At 60.1% G+C, this 18,895-nt stretch overlaps 1 protein-coding gene across 2 annotated transcripts; it reads right to left on the bottom strand.

Moving 5' to 3' along the window:
• Window positions 1-445: 445 nt before the first annotated feature.
• SPRY3 (sprouty RTK signaling antagonist 3) lies at window positions 446-13,439 on the bottom strand. Of its 2 annotated transcripts, none has more exons than XM_040084095.1 (2): window positions 13,399-13,439; window positions 446-7,086 (listed from the first exon to the last, which is right to left on the bottom strand). In XM_040084095.1, the coding sequence occupies exon 2, from the start codon at window positions 7,037-7,039 to the stop codon at window positions 6,125-6,127; it is 915 nt and encodes a 304-aa protein (XP_039940029.1). In that variant the 5' UTR covers window positions 7,040-7,086; window positions 13,399-13,439; the 3' UTR covers window positions 446-6,124. The 2 variants fall into 2 exon arrangements, with proteins under 2 accessions (XP_039940029.1, XP_039940028.1); XM_040084094.2 differs by lacking the exon at window positions 13,399-13,439 and adding an exon at window positions 10,679-10,742.
• Window positions 13,440-18,895: the final 5,456 nt, after the last annotated feature.

Genomic DNA, 18,895 nt, shown 5'->3' with positions numbered 1-18,895 from the left:
GGAGCTGCTGGGGTGTGGCCCGAATTCCTCCTGGGCTGGCCTGAACCCACCTCCAAGGTGCCTTCAGCAGCTGCTGGGGAAGGAGCCAGGTGGCAGCTGCAGCTCCCCCTGCAGAAGACACCCATGGCCCTGTGGCATCGCCCCCTCTCCTCTGGAACCGGGAGACGCTTTTGGAGCGTGTTGGAATCTCTGTGGGGTGACTGAAAGCCTCCAAGCATTCAGGAATTTCTTACCTAAGTCCCCCCCCCAGCCCTTCCTCAGGGATCTGGGACAGCTGCAGCAGGGAAGCCCACACTGGATTTTGGAGGTTTGAGCATCAGAAGACTCCCAGGAGACACCTCATGGAGGCCAGGATAATCCCCCCAGTTCTCAGTCCCTGCCCAGCCATCCAGGCAAAGCCTGAGCCATGCCCTGGCAACCACGGAGACAAGAATGAGACCACGTCCAAAATTAATATATATTTTTATTGAATAGTTGCTCTAAGTGGGCTTGTGAAGCCACCCATAGAATCACTTCTTTCACCTCAGCAGTGGTTCTGTAACAGTTATCAGCTTTGCAAGAGAAGGAAAACAAACAGAAGAGGGTGCAGTAAAATAAATAGGTTGGGGGTTTTTTTTCCTTATCTTTAAAATAAACTTTTCAAATAAATACTTTGGTTTTTAATTTTTTTTTTCCCCTTAAAAGGTACAAGAGTATGTCCAAAAAAAAAAAAAAAAAAAAAAAAAACAGCCATCAGGTTATAAACATATATTATACCTTACAGAAAGGAACTGGAATGGAGAGAGCCAGGAAGGGATCTTTACAGGCTGTACAGAAGGGCTTTGTACCCAGAAACTCAGGATGGGAGCCTTGGGAACGTGGGCCTGTCCTGTGGAGCCCAGGGGGATCTTCCAAGGAGAGCTTTGTGCTGAGGACACCAGGGGAGGAGAAGGACGCGGAGCTGCTGCCAGGAGAGCATCCCGATGGAAGCAGGGAAGGGGACAAGGTGGGGACGGGCCAGGCTTGGGATTTGGGGTGACCTTGGCACAGAGGGTGTGGGATCTCCTCTCCCAGGCCCGGCTCTCGGGGTGGGATTGGTCCTGCTTGTGACCTTTGGGCAGAGCAGAGAAGGACCCAGAGCCTCCCTGACACATTGCTGCTGCTCCGAGGGCTGTGACCCCTTCCCATCCATCCAAAACCCCTCGTGCCTGCAGTGCCCCTCCGAGGAACCCCGGGACCGCATCCTCAGGGGATCCTTCTGCAACATCACCCCAGGCAGGGGAACAGATCCCAGCTCCACTCCCAGTGTGACTCCAGGAGGATTTGCAAGAGAACCTGGGGCTCACGGAGAAATGCCCAAAGCAAACTGAGCCCAAGAGGTCCCAGCACAGAGTGGTTTGGGCCACCTGGATCAGTGAGCATCCCACGGGCTCCACGGGCTCCCTGGAGGAGCCGAGCCTGAACTGGATCCTGTTAAAGACCAGGAGTGAGCTTCGGGGTGGGGGTCAGCCCTTATCACATCCCTGTCACAAACATTTGACCTCCAGTGTCTGAACACTTACAGCTTTCTCCAAGCCCCAGAACAGCCCAGGAAAGAGAGACAGCAGTGGTGCTGGGAGCAGGAGTTTAGGGCACAGCGGGCTCCTTTCCTGGGCCAATTCCACAGCAGGTCCTCCCCACCCTGGCTCATCCCTCTCCACCACACTTCAGAGCCGTTCCTAATCCCTGATTCCACGCTTCAGCATCTTTTGCTCAACGGTGTTTGTCCTCCCCCAACTTGGGTTCACGCCTGGGGATGGGCATGAGTGAACTCAGTGGGATTTTATGGGAATCTGTGAGTCACAAAGAGCTTCCCCCCGTTCTTGGAGGCACTGATGTTTCTCAAGGATGAGTGGACAGCAGCCCAAGGACCTCTTCAGCCCTCCCACCAGGAGCGGTGGGGTAGGAGGGACACTCCAGCCTGGTCCCCACGACCCCTCCCCACCAGCGCTGGGACTGATTTGCCACTGGGGAAAAAGGGGAGTGGGACCAAGGGAAGCCTTGAAGGAAGCAAAAAACATCAGAGGTTCTTGCAATGATGGAGCTTTGGGCTCTGGGTGGGAAAAGGAGGCTCTGGATGGCGAGCAGAGCGGGGGGAGCTCAGGCCCTGCTCAGCAGCTTCTGCCTCCCGCTCCTTTGGCACCTGAATCTCTTTCCCTGCTTCAATCTGCCCCCAGCCCTGCCTGTTCCCTGGCAAAGGAAAGACAACAAGCCAGGAACGCTCCCTCCCGATGCGGATCCATCCCTGTGGGAGAGCAGAGGGCTCCACATGTGACGCTCACAAAAGCAAACCAAGAAAGACACGTCAGGACAGAGAGAGAGCCCAACTGCTGGGACAGGCAGCTGCAGACAAACACCCCGAGCAGATGGGATCTGACTCACGGAGGGTGGGGCAGGAAAGGGGCTCCCAACCCCAACCAGAACCGGGGCCCTCTCTGCAGGCAAACCAAACGTCCTGGCAGCCAAGGTGGGGATGGAGCAGGATGGATCTGGTCGGAGGAGGTTGGAAAAGCTCGGGGAAGGAATCTGAGGCTGCCCACAGCCTTCCCCACCGCAGATGAGCTTGGCGAACCGGAGCTTCGGGTGCTTCTCCTTGGAGAGCTTTTGGTGCTTCCCAACCTCTCCTGCCAGCAAAGAGGGGAATTGTGCTAAGGGCCCCAGATGGAGCGGGAAGCAGGAATTCCAGGTGAAACCACCTGCCCCCATGAGCAGGGCTGAGACCAAGAGGCTGAACTCCTCCAGCCCCTGCAGGTCCTGGAGGTGGCTTTGGTGTCGGCCCTCGGTGAAAGCAAAGCCCTGCTCTGACCCAGCAGCCCTCAGTGCTCAGCTGGGGCTCTCCTCCTCTCCACTTCCCAGAATCATGGAATCATTCCTGCTGGAAAAGCCCTCTAAGACCACTGAACCCAAACGTTAACCCAGAACGCTGAGCCCCCACTAAACCACGTCTGCAGGTGCCGCATCTCCACAGCTTTGAAATCCTTCCCCTTCTACGTTCCCAGCATTTCACGAAATGCGTCTCCCAGCTTTTTCATTTCACGGAGAGGAGGCATCCCGGAGCCCTGGCCGTGCTCCCCTGCCCTCACCAGGCTGTGACACCATTCCCTGCGAGGAGAGGAGCTTCTGCAGGGACCCAGAAAAAGCCCATTAGGTGGAGGCTTCTGGCAGCCCTGGCCTTCCCCCAGCTCCTGAAGGTAACGGTGCTGCTGCCGTGCCGTGCAGAGCTGGCTCTGGGGAGCTGATCCACGGGCAGCTTCTCCTCATCCCCCAGCTCCAGCACCTGGGGGAGGTCACCCCACGCTCGCATGACTTGGGAGGCCGTGAAAATGATGAAGCTTCACATGTTGAGTCATTCCACCATCAGGAGAGGAAGCAATGAATTGCAAAGATACAGAGGTGGTAACTAAATTTACAAGTGGGATCCGTTTAAAAAGGAGGAGGAAAAAAAAAAAAAAATCAAAGTAGAGCAAGTTGGAAAATTCTGTTCATTAGTTTTCTTTAAAAAGTTTCAATGAACTGTTTCACATTCTCATTCAAGGGAGATAGTTCCTCCAACCCACAGGGAAAAAGGGACCTTTTCTCCCTAAAAATGCTCTCTGGTTTTTATGAGGAAGGAGTTTAGTCAGCACCGATAGAAGAGCGAACTGGGCCTTCCAAAGGAAGGAGACTCCTGGAGGAAGTGTCTCCCCACAAGATCACTTGGAAGTAGGGAGCCTAGCAATTATTGGCATAAGGATAAAGGTATTTGCAATGCATTTTATATTTGCTGCCAGAGGAAAGATCTTAGAGGAGTTCACACACCTACAGGGCATCCTCTGAGAAGATCATGGCCTAAAATCCAAATGATTCCAGAGCGCGGGCTGGCCTCAGGGATGGACCACGCACAGATGGGGCTCTGTCCTTTCCTAATGCCAGGAGATCCCTCTGCATCCTGGAGCATCATCCTGAGATACCTACAGATCTCTCCCCATCCCCCTTAGGCTCGGGGGGAAATCAGGGAGAGGATTTCACTCCCGTCCATAACACTTTCCAGCACAAACCTCCCACCAGGGATGGGATTCATCCCCCCTTCCCCACGGAACCTCGAGTTCAATGTTTGGGTGCCATTTGAGTCAGGGGAGCTGAGCACAGCCAGCACAGGATTTAATGAATAATGCTTCCAGGCGGCATGAATCACTCCCTGGAACCACTTTTCCCCGCAACAGAGGGAGCTTGGATCCACCACGATTTTTAGAAAGCAAACGGATGGAAGGAGGAGTCCCACAGCGAGATTCCGCTTCTGCCTCACCTCTCAGCCAGCACTGAGTCCCACCCTCCTTGCAGAGCAGACCCCCAGACAATCCGTACACCTCCCTTTCCCCCTCTCCCGACAGCCTGGGAACCGAGGGTCTGGGATTAGCGATAAACTGACTGGGAAATCATCTTCACCAGCAGGTGCAAGTGCACCGGGAAGCCAAACCTTGTACCCGGCACCGTTCACAGCAGTGGCGTGAATATTATTAGTAACAGACCTACCCATCCCAACATCATATTTATATCTACAAAAATAGATCCACAGAACTCTACGGAAAGAGGCGGCTGGGAGGAGGCGTCGGACGGGCCCTGGGAGCTGGGTCTGGGAGAAGCCAAGGGATGTGTTGCATATATTCCTCCAGGGGCACCATTCCCTCCTCTGTGCGCACCTGGGAAGGGGGGCAGGCAGACAGGGCCGAGCTCCAGGACACCAGCCCAGCTCCAGACTCCCCCAGATGATGCCAGCGGGGTCACAACCAGGAGCTGGCACTACACAGAGACGGGGCTGAGCCCAGGACCACCAGGAGTCCCCCAGCCACGGCAGCTGGCCGGGGTTCTCATCATCCCAGCGAGGAAGCGCGGAGCCCTGACCCGGATTGCAGTGTCCGTGTGCTCTGCAGAGAGCCCAGCCCCAGGGCCGCCTCCAGCCCCGCTCCCGGCTGTCCGTGAGCGGCAGAACCCCCTCAGCAGGCGAGGACTCAAAGGAAACCTGGCTGGGAGGGAAGCTCGGGGTCCCCAGCTTTGACACTCCCTCCTGCTCTCCTGCCTCCAGCCCAGGGAGGGGTGACAGAAGAGCCCTTTGGGGAGTCCCCGGAGCGGTGGCTGTTCACAGTTGGCTTTGCCATACTTTTTTAAAGTGAATTCAGTGCTGGTGGAAGGTACCAGATTGGGGTTCGAGCATGGAGCCGGTGCCTGTGGCATCTGCTGGGTGGTGGGATGGAGCCAGGCGGCAGCTCCCACCTCAGGCAGCCCTCCAAGGCCCGGAGAAATGAATGGCAATTTCCAAGCAGCTCCTTGTTCTCAGCCAAGTCCCAGAGGGGACCTTTCCCTCGCTGCAGTCGGGCAGGAGCGAGTGGGCTGGGCTGCCTCCGATAGCTCCTTCCCCTGCCAGAAGGTTTCTAAAGCTTCCCACACCTTCTCTTCCTCTTTGAGACAGAAAAACACGGTGCCACCTCATTTCGGAGCTCGCTCGCTTCTCCCAGCGGCTTCGAAGCCCGGAGGGAAGCCACTGCCACCGGTGAGACCCCTTGGCACCCCAGCCCCTCGGGGAAAGGGACCCGTGGCCACCTGGGGGAAGAAAGGCCACCCACGGAAAGTGCTGGAGAGGGAGAAGGAGTTGGGAGGAGGAGGAGGTCTGGCTCCCGAGGGGGCTCTGGCACAGGGATGCACTGACCTGCCTCCTCCCCCAAGGACAAGGACCACACTGTGAGGCAGCTCCTAGAACTACGGAGAGCAGAGTCCCGAGGGGCCTCAGGTACCCTTGCCATGGGGGCAGAGCCCCACGGACCCTCTGGGTCACCTCTCCCTGTGGGACACAGCCAGGGAGGGCACCCTCGGCTCGCTCCGCCTCTCCTGCCCCTCTCCCGCATGTGCAAATCTCATTGGCACCCCCAGCTCGGTGCCAGCTGCCCCGGCCACCCGGCCAGGGGTGTCCCAAAGCCCGGGGGACCCCCGGGTCACCCGTCTCAGTCCCGGAAGGTGATGGTGGGGAGGAGGGGGCACTGCGCAGCAGAGGGAGCCGAGGGAGGAGCGGGACGGAGGAGACAAGAGGAGGGGGAGAAAGAGGAGCAAAGCCCGCTTCTCCTCCTCGGGAGGGTCATACCGGCTTGTCCAGGGTTTTGGGGAAGGGCGTGCCGCTGGCGGAGGAGATCTTTCTGCAGACCGTGTTGGTGTGGCTCTGGCAGCGGCAGCCGGGGCGTTTCAGGCCGTCGTAACCCCGCTGGCAAAGTTTGAGGCACCCCAGGGTGGGAAAGTAGCAGCAGAGGCAGGGCAAGAGCAGGGACAGGACGCTCATGGCGGCCCAGCGGGCGCAGCAGGAGCCCGGCCCGCAGGAGCAGGGGTCGTCGGCGCAGGTGTCCTCGTCGTCGGTGGAGCAGTGGTAGAAGAGCCCCTTGACGCAGCAGAGGCACGTCCCGTAGTCGAGGAGGCTCTCGGCGGAGCAGAGGCAGCGCTGGTTGCAGAGCCAGCAGGAGGGCAGGCTGCGGGCGGCCGTGCAGCGCGGGCAGCGGCAGCGCCCGCACGCCTCGCACAGCAGCAGGTGCCCGTGCGCCGCCGGCTGCTCCGCGCCCTTCCGCGGGGACTCCTCGGCCTTGGGCTCGCCGCCGCGGGGCTGCGTCCGCACCAGCGAGTGCCCGGAGTGCGACGGCGTCAGGCCGCTCAGCAGGCGCTGCTCGGAGGCCGCGGTGCTCTGCGACACCGAGCTGGCCGTGCTGGAGTGGCTGAGGGGCGGCTGCAGAGGCGGCATCTGGTGCTGCTGGCTGTGGCTGCGGTGCAGGTCGTGGAAGGTGGAAGAAGCCAGGCGGTCCCGGGACCACTCCTGCTTGTGCGGGGGCTGCGAGAGCGAGGGGTTGGAGCGGGCTTGCTGGAAGCACGCCGCCGGTCTCTCCACGTAGTTGTTGCTGGCGCGGATGGAGCGGATTTGGTCGATGGACAGGACCTGCTGGAAGTCCTCGGCGGGTGGGTCCATGGTCTCGTCACAGCTGAGTTCAGCCACGCTGGAAGAGAGCTGCATTTCCAGGAGCCAGGAGACCCCGCGGCATCAGGGCACATCTAAAAATCCTAAAGGATGGGGCAGGAAGAGAGAAAATATCCCCGTTACGTGATCCACCCGTCCAAATCATCGAATCAAAGACCGCTTTGGGACGGAAGGGACCTTAAAGCTCGTCCCATTCCAGCCCCCTGCCACGGCCTGGGACACCTTCCCTCTAGAGCAAAGCAGGACACGAAGGCCGGCTGGAGAACTCCAAATGAAAGGATTTCTAACAACCAGAGCAGAGTAGTTCTGTGCCTGGGAATACTTAGGCTGGACACGTCCCAAGGGAAGGGCTATCAGATCTGCCCCTCAACCCCAGTGGGCGCAGCCTCCCTCCGTGCTTTTGAGCCTCTTGTGTCCTTCCACCCCTCACCAGCACCTCCTTCTCCTTCCCCAGGGACATGTGCTGGCCCTCCGCAGTGGAGGGAAGACGGGAAGCAGTGACTGATCAGAGGCATGACGGAGCTGGGAACGGTGTCTCCCTCAGAGCAGGGGCTCCTTCTGCTTTGGGGGTTCCCAGCACACCCTGAGCAGCCTCCTGCTCCCATTCCCTGCACACACTGGGAGCACTGGGATGGGGAATCTGAACACTCTAGTTAACTCTGGGTAGCAGCAGTGACGAATTAGAATCACCGAATGGTTAAGGTTGCAAAAGCCCTCTAAGATCAGCAACTCCATCACCACAGAACCACCACCGCATTTACCACTGAACCATGTCCTCAAGTGCCACATTCCTTTTGAACACTTCCAGGGATGAAATTGCAACTAACGAGCCCCACGTTTGTCCAAGGACAGGACTATCCCACAGACTCCAAGTCCTGGTAAACTGCAGCATCCCACCACCCCATCCGCAGCCCAGGAGCCGATTTGCCCTCGTCAGGAGCATTGGGAAGGGCACTTTGAAGGGCAGAAAACCCCTTCAAAAAGGAAACCCCTGGCACAGACACGAGGGAAGGCAGCCTTGGCACAGAAAAGCCCTGTCATGCCCCTCACACCACCCTGACGCGCCCTTTGCCGTTGTTTTCAGGACGTGGCACATCCCGGGTGGCAGTGCCGTGCCCAGGAACGTCAGCGCCCCTGAGGGCTGTGGCACAGGGCAGGGAGGGCTCCATGTCCCACCCCTCACCTTCCTGGCGAGCTTTGACCCCGTGGCAGCAGCTCCATGTCCAAACCCTCACGTGCCAGACCTCGTCAGGGAGAACCCTCAGTGTGGCTGGGAGAGGAGAGGGATCAGCGGGCACGGGGAGCCGTGGGACAGCTTACGGCCCTGGGAGGGAGGGACACGCAAAGCTCCCGCTCCGGGGAGCTGCCCAGGAGCGCCCAGAGGACGGGCATCGCTCACTGCACGCCAGAGCCCAGCCACGAGCTTCCCCCCAGCACTTCCAGCCCAGGTTTCCATGTGGGATACGTGCTTCCTGCGCACAGCCAGCCTCCCCGGGACAGAGAAGGGATCACAGGAGTGATCCCTGCGTGACACGGATGTTGTGGCGGTGCCCGGGCCCGCAGGAAGACGCCGTTCCAGGAGGAAGCTCCCTCCGGCGTTGCCCAAGCTCAGCAGGACGGGGCGGCTGCCGCTTTCAAGTAGGTGAAGGGGCCACAGGTAGAATCTGCTCATGCAGCAGAGAGAGGCAGAGGGAAGATTGATTTTCATTAGCTAGGCTGACCTTGAGGAGCACGGAAAGGCAAAGGCAACTTACTTTGACTGTTCAAGCAAGATCTCGTCTCTCCCATCCCCCTTTCTCTGGGAAGAAAAGGCAACTGATCTGCTCAGATCCGGGGGTTTTCCCCCCTCCGTGCAATTCCTCGTGTGGGGAGGTGCAGACAGTGAGGAGTCGCTCACCCAGGACACCCACAGGTGATTTGAGCACCCTTTCCTTTCACAGCAGTACCAAGGGGAAATAGGAGGGCACGGCCAACCCAGGGAAGGTTTGTGAGCATCCTGCCAGGACGGGAACAGGCCAGAGGCAAAGCTCTCGTGGCTCTCACCTGCTGCCACCAAGCTCCCCACCTGGGAGGGTCTGACTGAAGCACAGGCTGGGCAGCTGAAGCCCCAGCGTGCCCCTGAAGATGGATGGTCCATCTCAGCCTGCAGCTGGGGCTGTGCAGAGGGGAGCCGAGAGCAGCCTCAGTGCATTCCCACATCCCGCGTGACCCAGATCCTGCTGGGGTGGGATCACTCAGGGAGCAGTGCTGGGTCCACCTGGGCGCAGCTGTTCACACCCGGGTGTCCATCCCCACTCACCTGGGCTCGGTCCTTGGCCAGTGAGATGAGCCCTGTGAGGGTCCTGGGGGGCTCGAACCACGGGGACCCCCAAAGGGAGAGACCCCAGAGAGGGTCCTGCGGCCACGGAGCCGATGGGGCTGGCAGATAAAGGGCTGCCAAAGGGCTGACCCAATACAGGTAACCCAAATCCTCTGGAGACCTGGAGCTCAGGAGGAACGAGGAGATCCCTGAGCCGGGCTGGGGTGGGAAGGAACGTGTGAGGAGGACCAGAGCCCGGGGGGCACAGCCAGAGAGGAGCTGGCCATAGGCTGTGCCGGACACTCTGGATCTGGGGGCAGGGCTCGGACACAGCGTCTTGAGAAAGGCTGATCCTGGGAGCATCCCCAGCGCTCCAGAGCTGTGATTCCCACGTGCAAGGATCCAACAAGGACCTGGACTCACTGGCTGGGGGGACATAAATGTCCCTGTGCGAACCAAGGGGAGCTGAACAGAACATCTGGGGGTCCTCCAGAGGGACTGAATGGCCGGAGCTGGGACCCCGCTCCTTCCTCCTTCTCCCCCACCCCGGAATAGCCCAGTGCCCCCCACTCCCTCCCAGCCCTCCCTGCTCCAGCCTGATTCCAGGGCTGCATTCAGTCCCTGTCCCAGGCGCACTGAGCTGAGCATCCCCGGGGCTCTGCTGAAACCCTCCGTGCCTACCTGTCCGCCTGGGGGGCCTGGGGCAGCGTCCCCCCGGCCTCCCCGTCCTCCTCACACCCTGCCTGCCCGGCGGGCATGCCAGCCCCGGACACCGGGCCAGCTTTACGGCCACCACCAGCCCCAAACATATAAAGTTCGTGTGATAATGGGCCAGCGGAGGGATCGTAAAAGCAAATGATTTACAGGCTGGAGGTGGCTGCGAGCCGAGGGCAAGCGGCTCAGGGCGCCAGGTGGGAGAAAAGGGACCCCCTCGCCCTGTCTGGGTGCCGCGGAGTGGAGCGGGGTGCCGGGGGGAGGCTGAGCCCCCGGCCCCGCTCCCCGCGCAGCCCACGCGGGGCTCGCACCCGGCTCGGTCCCGCAGCCCCTCCACGCACAGGCGGCCCCCGCGTCCCTGGGACTCCCGGGCACCGCCGCGCCCGCAGCCCGCTCCTGTGCGGGACAGCCGACAGGACGGCCCACGCGTGACCCGGACCCACACGCGGCCCCATCCCCGCCACTCGCACCCCACGCGTGTGCGGGACCCCGACCCCCACCGCACGGAACCGCAACTTCCTCGCACAGCCCGTGCGCATCCAGGGACCCGCGTCCCTTCGGGAACGGCCCGAGCGCGCCCAGGACCCCCCGCCCGCTCGGCCCACGCGTGTCCCCCCGCCGCCGTCCCGCAGCCCGCGCGTGTCGGCGCCGGGCGCACTCACCCCGCAGCCGCCGCCGCCGGTCCATCCGCCCGCGGAGCCCGAGCGCGGCGGGGGCAGCCCCGGCCCCGCAGCCGAGCCCCGCGCCGCGGGCAGCGGAGCGGCGGGGGGGGCCCCGCGCTCGGTGGGAACCGGAGGCTGGGAGGAGGGAGGAGGAGGAGGAGGGATGGAGGGAGGAGGGAGGGACCTGGCGCTGCCCGGGAGCATCGCGCTCCCCCTCGCTCTGCGCTGCCTTCCCGGAGCTCTTAACGCTTTACCCAAGTGGCGTCATCCCGCTGAAATGGACTCGGCCCATTAGCGGCTCCGCAGAGCCCCGCAGCGCTCCCCAGGCGCCGCGGACGCCCGGCCCCGCCGCGGGATGCTCAGCCGCTATTTAAACGTTTCCGTCTGCCCCGGGCTCCGAGTATACCTCCCCGCGCCCCCCGGGATGGCCTTCCCGCAGCCCGGGCCGGTGTTCCCCCCGTGCCCACCGGGACAGCCCCCCCTGGGATGGGTCGGGGTCGGTGTGACGCCGAGGGCAGGTCCCGTCGGGTTGGGCCGCAAACGATTCGGGAATCATCGCCTTGGGTTTGGTCCGTAAACGGCCGTGAAACAGGCGCAGTCACCTCGCAGAATCGTGGGAAAGGTGGGAAAAGCCGTCTAAGGTCATCGAGTCCAACCTTCTCCCAGCTCGTGTCTTCCCAGGAGGCACCCGGCACAGCCCCGGTGCCATCCACCTCTGACACTTCCCGAAAGTGCAAACCCACACCTGAGTCAGCTCCTGTAGAGACACACTCGGCAGAGAGGCTGGAAAGCAGCTTTTCCACACTGAGACCCACAGAACCAGCCCACACACCCCCCACTCTCTCAGAAATAAAAATCCAGGACCTGGATCTTCCATCCCAAAGCTTTTCCCAAGTCACTGCATGCTCTGTCCTTCCCGCTTTCCTGCCCGTGGCTCAGGAGCACCAGGGGTCCTTGTGACACCCCTCAGCCCCATTTATAAGTCAAGTGGACCTGGCTTGAGAGTCCCAAATAAACAAGGCCACCCTGATGACAGCGGACATCGCCTGTGGACCCCAGCAGAGCCCCCACGCTCCCTCCATTCCCCCCGACACTTCCAGGGCGGACACCCATCCTTTCTGGGAGTGCTCACCAGATGAACAAAGCAACACCCCCGGCTCGGGGAGGGCTCAGAATCTGTCTCAGACATGTGAGGACGAATCCACCAAGCCCTCAGCCCCCCAGCCAGGTGCCCAGCAGCACAGGAGCCCCTCGGGGCGGGCAGGGGTGGGTGGCAAACACAAGGTCTGAGTGTGTGAGAACAGGATGGGGACAGAGGGGAAGAGAAGGACCTGGAGTAGGAGTGATAAATCCAGCTTTGCTGCTTGTGGCTCTGACAGATGGGGACAAGCTGGGATGATCCCACGGACCTCAGGGGCTCCCTCCCAGCTGATGCCAGCAGAAGCACTGAAATCCCCCCAGCTGGGATCAGTGACTCCACGCTCCCACACGGTGCCCAGCTGAACCTTTGCAGTCTCACTTTAAGGTATTTCTAGGCTGAGGGTTTCTCCATCTCCATGGGATTCTACCAGGGATGCTTCTCCGGGAGTTTCTCCAAGAAGAATGAGTCCCTGACAGCATCCCTCAGCCTCGGCTCCAGCTCAGAGCCTTCAGGCTGAATCCCTCTGCGCTCCTACCGGCCCCTCCTCTTCTCCCCGTCGCTCTCGGCTCCGTCTTTAAAGGCACAGAAAGATCCGAGTCGCCCAATTCCCAGCCAACTGGCTGAGAGCACCTGACTCCCGGGAGCACGTGTGATGTCCTCCCTTTCTCCCAGCCCAAATCTCGCACTCCCACCTTGAGGTGCCGGTGATTCAGGCTTCCCTCGCTGGCTCATAGCATCCCAGCGCAGCCTGCGTCGTGCTCAGCCGGCGCCACTTTATTCCTCACTCGCTGCCGAGGGAGGGCCAAAAAGGCATGAATGCAGAGCTCCCGGGAGGAGTGGGAGGGTGGGAAGTGCAGGGAGAATAGCAGCCTCCCAGTGAGTTATTGACCACAGCACCGCTGGAGAGGAGGGCTGGGAATCCGAGCGCGCTTGCAAAGCGGGGCAGTGTAGAGCCTCGCCCAAAGGAAGGGTCTGGGATGGAGCTCCCCCCTGCTTAGGAGGGGTTTTGGCTGTTGGGAGATGTGGTTCTTCATGACGAGGTGTGGCAGAGGGAGGTGTGAAGGTTTCTGGCCATCTCTCCCCGTGTGGGGCATGTGGGAGCAGGGGCTGAAGTCCCACAGCCCCCGCTGTGCCCCACACTCTGCACAGCCCCTGCCCGCACCCCAGCTCACCTTTGGGATTGGTCCCGCTCCTCATCCCAGTGGAAATCCACCACCTTTGAGGCTTTGAATGCCGCCGGGGTCCTGCCCAACGGGATGGGGAGAAGCAGCTCCTGGGTGTCCCGTTTATGTTCCAGGCTCCCGGCGTATGTCCTGCCTGGGCAGCTGAGAGCAGCAAGGTGCCAGCATCGAGATGGACATCCCAGGGTTCCCCAGCTCCAGCTGAGCCTGCTCAGCAGGGCTGATTCCAGCTCCTGTTGCATTTGGGGAAGCCCCATCCCCACCATTCCTCAGAGATCATCAGCAATTTCTCCCTGCTTTGCTCTTCCCATTCCCCCTCCACATCCCAAACACCCCCAAACATTGGGAGCCACTCACTTTCATTTCCCTTCCCAAAAGGTGTTTCTTTACATCCTCACCTTGGTCACAAATCCCAAGGAGCTCGGTCTGAAGCCTGGAGAACTTAGCTGAGATTTTAAAACAATCAGGAGAGCTCAGCTTCCACACAGATTTTCCAGCTGCGTCTGAGCCTGACCAGCTCCAGCCCTGGCTGTGCCCACGGTCAGACAATTCACCCCTGGGAATCAGCCCCGGGGTGGGCAGGAGAGCAGGATATCCCAGAGCAAGGCCGAAGCTGCCTGATCTCTCCTTCTGCTGTTTGCCAAGCTTGGGCTCAGGGGGAGGGTAATTCACCTCCAGTTAAAGATGATGCAGGGGAGGGAGGAAAAAAAAAGAGAGAGGAGAAAGAGAACACGCGATTCCCCTGATTCAATCAGCCAGAAACAAGGAGGTGCTGGTGCCCTCTAATTTGGAGATTCGCAGATTTTAGGGCCAGAAGGGACCGTGATGCTCATCTAGCCTGACAGTCTGTATTATGTAAAAGCCACTTGAAGCCAGACAGTGCCACGAGCTTTTCACAAGCAACAGCCAGTACTGGGGAACTTATTAAAGGACTGTGATTCTCCCGAGGTGGGGACATGTGGCTCCCAGCATGCTAGGAGAGGAGGAGGCCAGGTACACCCACCCGGCTGGGCTTCTGCTCAACAGACGGCAGCGCTGGGGGAGAGGGAACATCATTTCCCTTCCCTGTCATGCAGCTCCTTCTCACAGAAAGAGGGATAAGCAAGGGAGAAAAAAAAAAAAAATCACCCCCTTCCTTGTGTTTTCCTTTTGAGTGTTCCCTAGTCGCTGGAAAGAAAACAGGGATGCTGGCCCTGAGATGGTTCTTGCCCACTTTGGGGTCAAAGCCCACAGTTTGCAGCGTAGCCATGGGAGCTGAGCCTGCCTCTCCGGGAGCCGGAGCCGGAGCTCCGAGCTCAGCCTGCAGCAGCCGGAGGTGTAGTCATTGACTGCAATGAGAGTTTCCCTCTGAAGATGGAGCCAGGCAGCATAAAACATCAATAAAGCGCTCAGGATGCATCCCTTAATGAGCTGAGATTGTAACACGCTGCCAGAGCCAGCCGGAGCTGCCCATTCTGTCAGGAGAGAGGAGCAGATTCTGCTGGGGAAGTGTTAAGTGGGTCCTGCTGACTCATTGATGAAGACGGTTCCGGCCCCACGCTGAGCAGGAACAGTGTCTCCAAGGGCTCTCCAGCACCCAGAGCGAGCAGGGATCTGGCACCTCACCCCAGCTAGGGGGGACAGTAGGACAGGGCAGTGATTTCTCATGGCATGATGTGCCACGGCGACTCCCCGGGTCCCGCTGTGCACAGCGAGCGCTGAGTGTTGGCTGTCCCTGCGCATCGTCACCGTGAGGGTGGCAGCCCCTGGCACAGGGTGCCCAGAGCAGCTGTGGCTGCCCGTGGATCCCTGGAGGTGTCCAAGGCCAGGCTGGACAGGGCTTGGAGCAGCCTGGGACAGTGGAAGGTGCAGGGGACCGAAACTAGAGGATGTTTAATGTGCCTGCCAACCCGAATCATTCCATGACTCCATGATCCGTGGGCCCCCCACACTTCCACAGCAGCTCTCCTTCTACAGAACACGTTTGTCCTGATGAGGTCCCTGCCCAAAAGCCACATTCCCCTCCCAACAGAGAGCGCAGACATGACTCCAGCAGTGTTGGCTCCAAAGGTGAGACCCCGAGCCTGAGCTCCTCGGGAACCTGAGCAGGGTGGGTGAGGAGACACTGGGATATAAAGGCATGTGTGATACAGGCTCTTCCTTACTGGGAAATCATGAACTCCATCTCTCAGTGCCCTGGGAAATGTCTGGGCACTGTTGTGCCTGTGGTATAGCTCTGGAGCTGGATCCTGCCCAAGCGCCACTGCTACATTCCCGTTGGGGAATCAAGTGACAAAGGGCTTGCACCCTCCAGACCCTGAATGTCCCCAGAAAGCCCTTGGAGCAATGGTTCCTTTGCCAAGTCACACCCCGCCTTTGTAAGACACATTTCTCACCCAACCTTTGTGCCTTTGTGGCTCCTTCACCCCTGCCTTGACGGGGACGTGATGTTCCCATAGCGTCTTTTCTGTCCCCAGGCCCTCAGGACCCTCTCTCCCCCCCGGAATCTCTGCCCTGTGCTTCCCATGGTGCTCCTCAGGCAGTCCCTGATCATTGCCGGGAGCAGTCACCACTCAGCATTCCAAGTTTTCTTCAGGCTCTCCAGCGATCCCAGACTCCAGTACAGGTACCACATATCCCAGGAATCCCACATACACCAGGGATCCCACATGTCCCACATGTCCCAGGTATCCCACACATACCAGGGATCCCACACGTCCCACGTGTCCCAAATGTCCCAGATGTCCCAAATGTCCCAGGTATCCCACACACACCAGGGATCCCACATGTCCCACATGTCCCAAATGTCCCAGGTATCCCACACACACCAGGGATCCCACATGTCCCAAATGTCCCAGGTGTCCCACACACATCAGGAATCCCACATGTCCCACATATCCCACATGTCCCACATGTCCCAAATGTCCCAGGTATCCCACACACACCAGGGATCCCACAAGTCCCAGGTATCCCACACACTCCAGGGATCCCACATGTCCCAAATGTCCCAAATGTCCCAGGTATCCCACACACACCAGGGATCCCACATGTCCCACATGTCCCAAATGTCCCAAATGTCCCAGGTATCCCACACACACCAGGGATCCCACATGTCCCACATGTCCCAAATGTCCCAAATGTCCCAGGTATCCCACACATACCAGGGATCCCACACACACCAGGGATCCCACATGTCCCAAATGTCCCAGGTATCCCACACACTCCAGGGATCCCACAAGTCCCAGGTATCCTGTGTATACCGGGCCATCCCAAGTACACCGAGTATCCCACATACCCTGGGATCCCTCCTGCTGGTGCTCCAGGCTGCTCAGCTCTCCCCAGACCAGCTGACCCGTCCACCCTGCAGCCTCCCGACCCTTGCTCCCTCCCGAGCCTGCACATCTGTCCCGAGCATCCTCCCTCACCTGGGCACCACACTTCCCGCTCCCACACCCCATGGAGCAAACCCCTGCTCCTCAGGGATGGATGGGAGGGGCTGGGGGGAGGCAGCTCCCCCCAAATTCTGTGCCTTCAGCACTTTGAGTCCCCGTTTCAGTGTCGCTTTAACTCAAGCGCGCGTGTGCCGGGGACCAGGGCTCCGTATTAAATTGCCAAGCTGGTCACATGCTGCTGGGATTTGGCCGTAGCTAAGCAGCACCGCCCCCGCAGTCACTTTTTTGGCTGGTGACTCCTCTGCTCGGCGTAAGGCAGAGCTGGCAAAGAATAGGAGAAACTGGAGGGGGAAGGAAAAAAAAAAAATAATAAATAAAGAAGAGAAAACCAGGCGAGTCATTGTGAATGTCAGGAGCTCCTCGGCTGCGGGTGTGACAGCGATCCTCCCCCTCCAAACTCGCTCCGTGTGAGAGCCAAAGAGAGGATTTCATTAGGATCTGGTAGCAGGCTATTTTCAGAGCTGACATCCTACCCACGGCTAAAAATAGCCGGTCCCCTCCACGCAAACCAGGGTTTCTGTTCTTTCAAACTTTACCAAACCCCAGTGAGGCTCGGACCTTCCCTTCTCCCCACACTTTGCTCCCTTCCTTGCTCCATTCCTTTCCACCATTTGTTGCCTTCCCTGCTCTCCACTGCTCATTTACCAGGTGTCCTCTTTCCTCCAGTCCAGTCACTGGTGCCAGAGTGGAGATGGAGCTGTCACCGTGGCAGGACTGGGGTCACCTCCTTCCCAAAAGCAGCATCCTGCACCCAGCTCAGGCAGAGAGGGCTTGAGCCCCGCAGGATGCTGCCAGGCACTGGCAAGCAGCATCCCTCTAGAGCCTGGAGCATCCCTGCGGATCCTGGAGCATCCCTGCAGATCCTGGAGCACCCCTCTAGAGCCTGGCACACCCCCGTGGATCCTAGAGCACCCCTCTGGAGCCTGGCACACCCCCGTGGATCCCGGAGCACCCCGGTGGAGCCTGGCACACCCCCGTGGATCCTGGAGCACCCCTCTGGAGCCTGGCACACCCCCGTGGATCCTGGAGCACCCCTGTGGAGCCTGGCACACCCCCGTGGATCCTGGAGCACCCCTGTGGAGCCTGGCACACCCCCATGGATCCTGGAGCACCCCGGTGGAGCCTGGCACACCCCCGTGGAGCCTGGAGCACCCCTGTGGAGCCTGGCACACCCCCGTGGATCCTGGAGCACCCCTCTGGAACCTGGCACACCCCCGTGGATCCTGGAGCACCCCTCTGGAGCCCAGGGTGCTCCAGGGACAGACCGCCCACTGCCCCAGCGTGTCACCCCACCAAGGGAAAACGCTTCACTTTGGTGCCTGATGCTCACCTGGAGATGATCCCAGGATCATTCCAAGATCCTGGAAAGGATCCCAGGGTCCGTGGCTGGGCTAGGCTCAGGGGGTCCCAGCATGAAATTGTCCTACCTGTAGAGAGCAGCTCCAACACTTGACCACAGTCACCTCTAAGAGGGCTCTCCTGAAAACCCTGCCTAACCTAAAAACCAGGTCCCTAAAACCCTGTCCCGTCTGTCCCTCCCTCCCCGGAGCCCACAGAGCCACTGCAGCCACTGCTGCTGCTGCTGCCCCCTCCCCGAGGGGCTGCTCACAATTCCCTCCCTTCATTAGCACCGCCACCTCCAAGGCAGGTACAGGTATTTATAGCCAGCACCTATCCCCTCCTCCCGGCTCTGTTACAGACAACACACATTTAACTCTTTCCCAGGCTCTCCTTGACACCAGCCCAGCCTGGTGATTTAAAAATCCCACAGCTTGGAATAACCAACCCCTGCAGAGACCTGCTGCACTCAGTGAATGCATCCTCCCCATCACGGCCTCAAATCTCCCACCTCTCCCTGGTCCCAGCCTCAAATCTCCCACCTCTCCCTGGTCCCAGCCTCAAATCTCCCACCTCTCCCTGGTCCCAGCCCCAAATCTCCCGCCTTTCCCTGGTCCCAGCCCCAAATCTCCCGCCTTTCCCTGGTCCCACTCCTAAATCTCTTGCCTCTCCATGGTCCCAGTCCTAAAATTTTCACCCCTCTCAGGTCCAAACACAAAATATCTCATCTCTCCCTGGTCTCAGCCCCAAATCTCCCGCCTCTCCTTGGTCCCAATCCCAAATCTTCCACTTCTCCCTGCAACCCAGCCCAGCACAGCCTCAGCAAAGGCCGTGGCCAGTTGGGCTCTGTTGGTGTCAGGCTGGAGCAGATTCCTGAGGAGACACCGCCCCTGCTCATCCCATTTCCCAAAGCAGCAGGGACTCGATCCATCCGCGCCAGCTCAGAGAGCCCCCAGGGAGCCTCACATCCAGGACCCAGGGAGAGCGGGCGGGCACAGCCCGGCGCAGCGCGGGAGCGTCCAGGAGGATGGGCACCGGTGCCATCGGCTCATCCGAGCGCCCCGCTCGCCTTCCCCTGCGCCGCAGCCCTCCGGAGCCCTGGCCGCCCGCCAGCCAGCCATTTCCT

The sequence above is a fragment of the Hirundo rustica genome, chromosome 21 (genome assembly GCF_015227805.2).
Source record: "Hirundo rustica isolate bHirRus1 chromosome 21, bHirRus1.pri.v3, whole genome shotgun sequence".
Lineage (NCBI taxonomy): Eukaryota > Metazoa > Chordata > Aves > Passeriformes > Hirundinidae > Hirundo > Hirundo rustica.
This window is presented reverse-complemented; position numbering and strand designations above follow the sequence as displayed.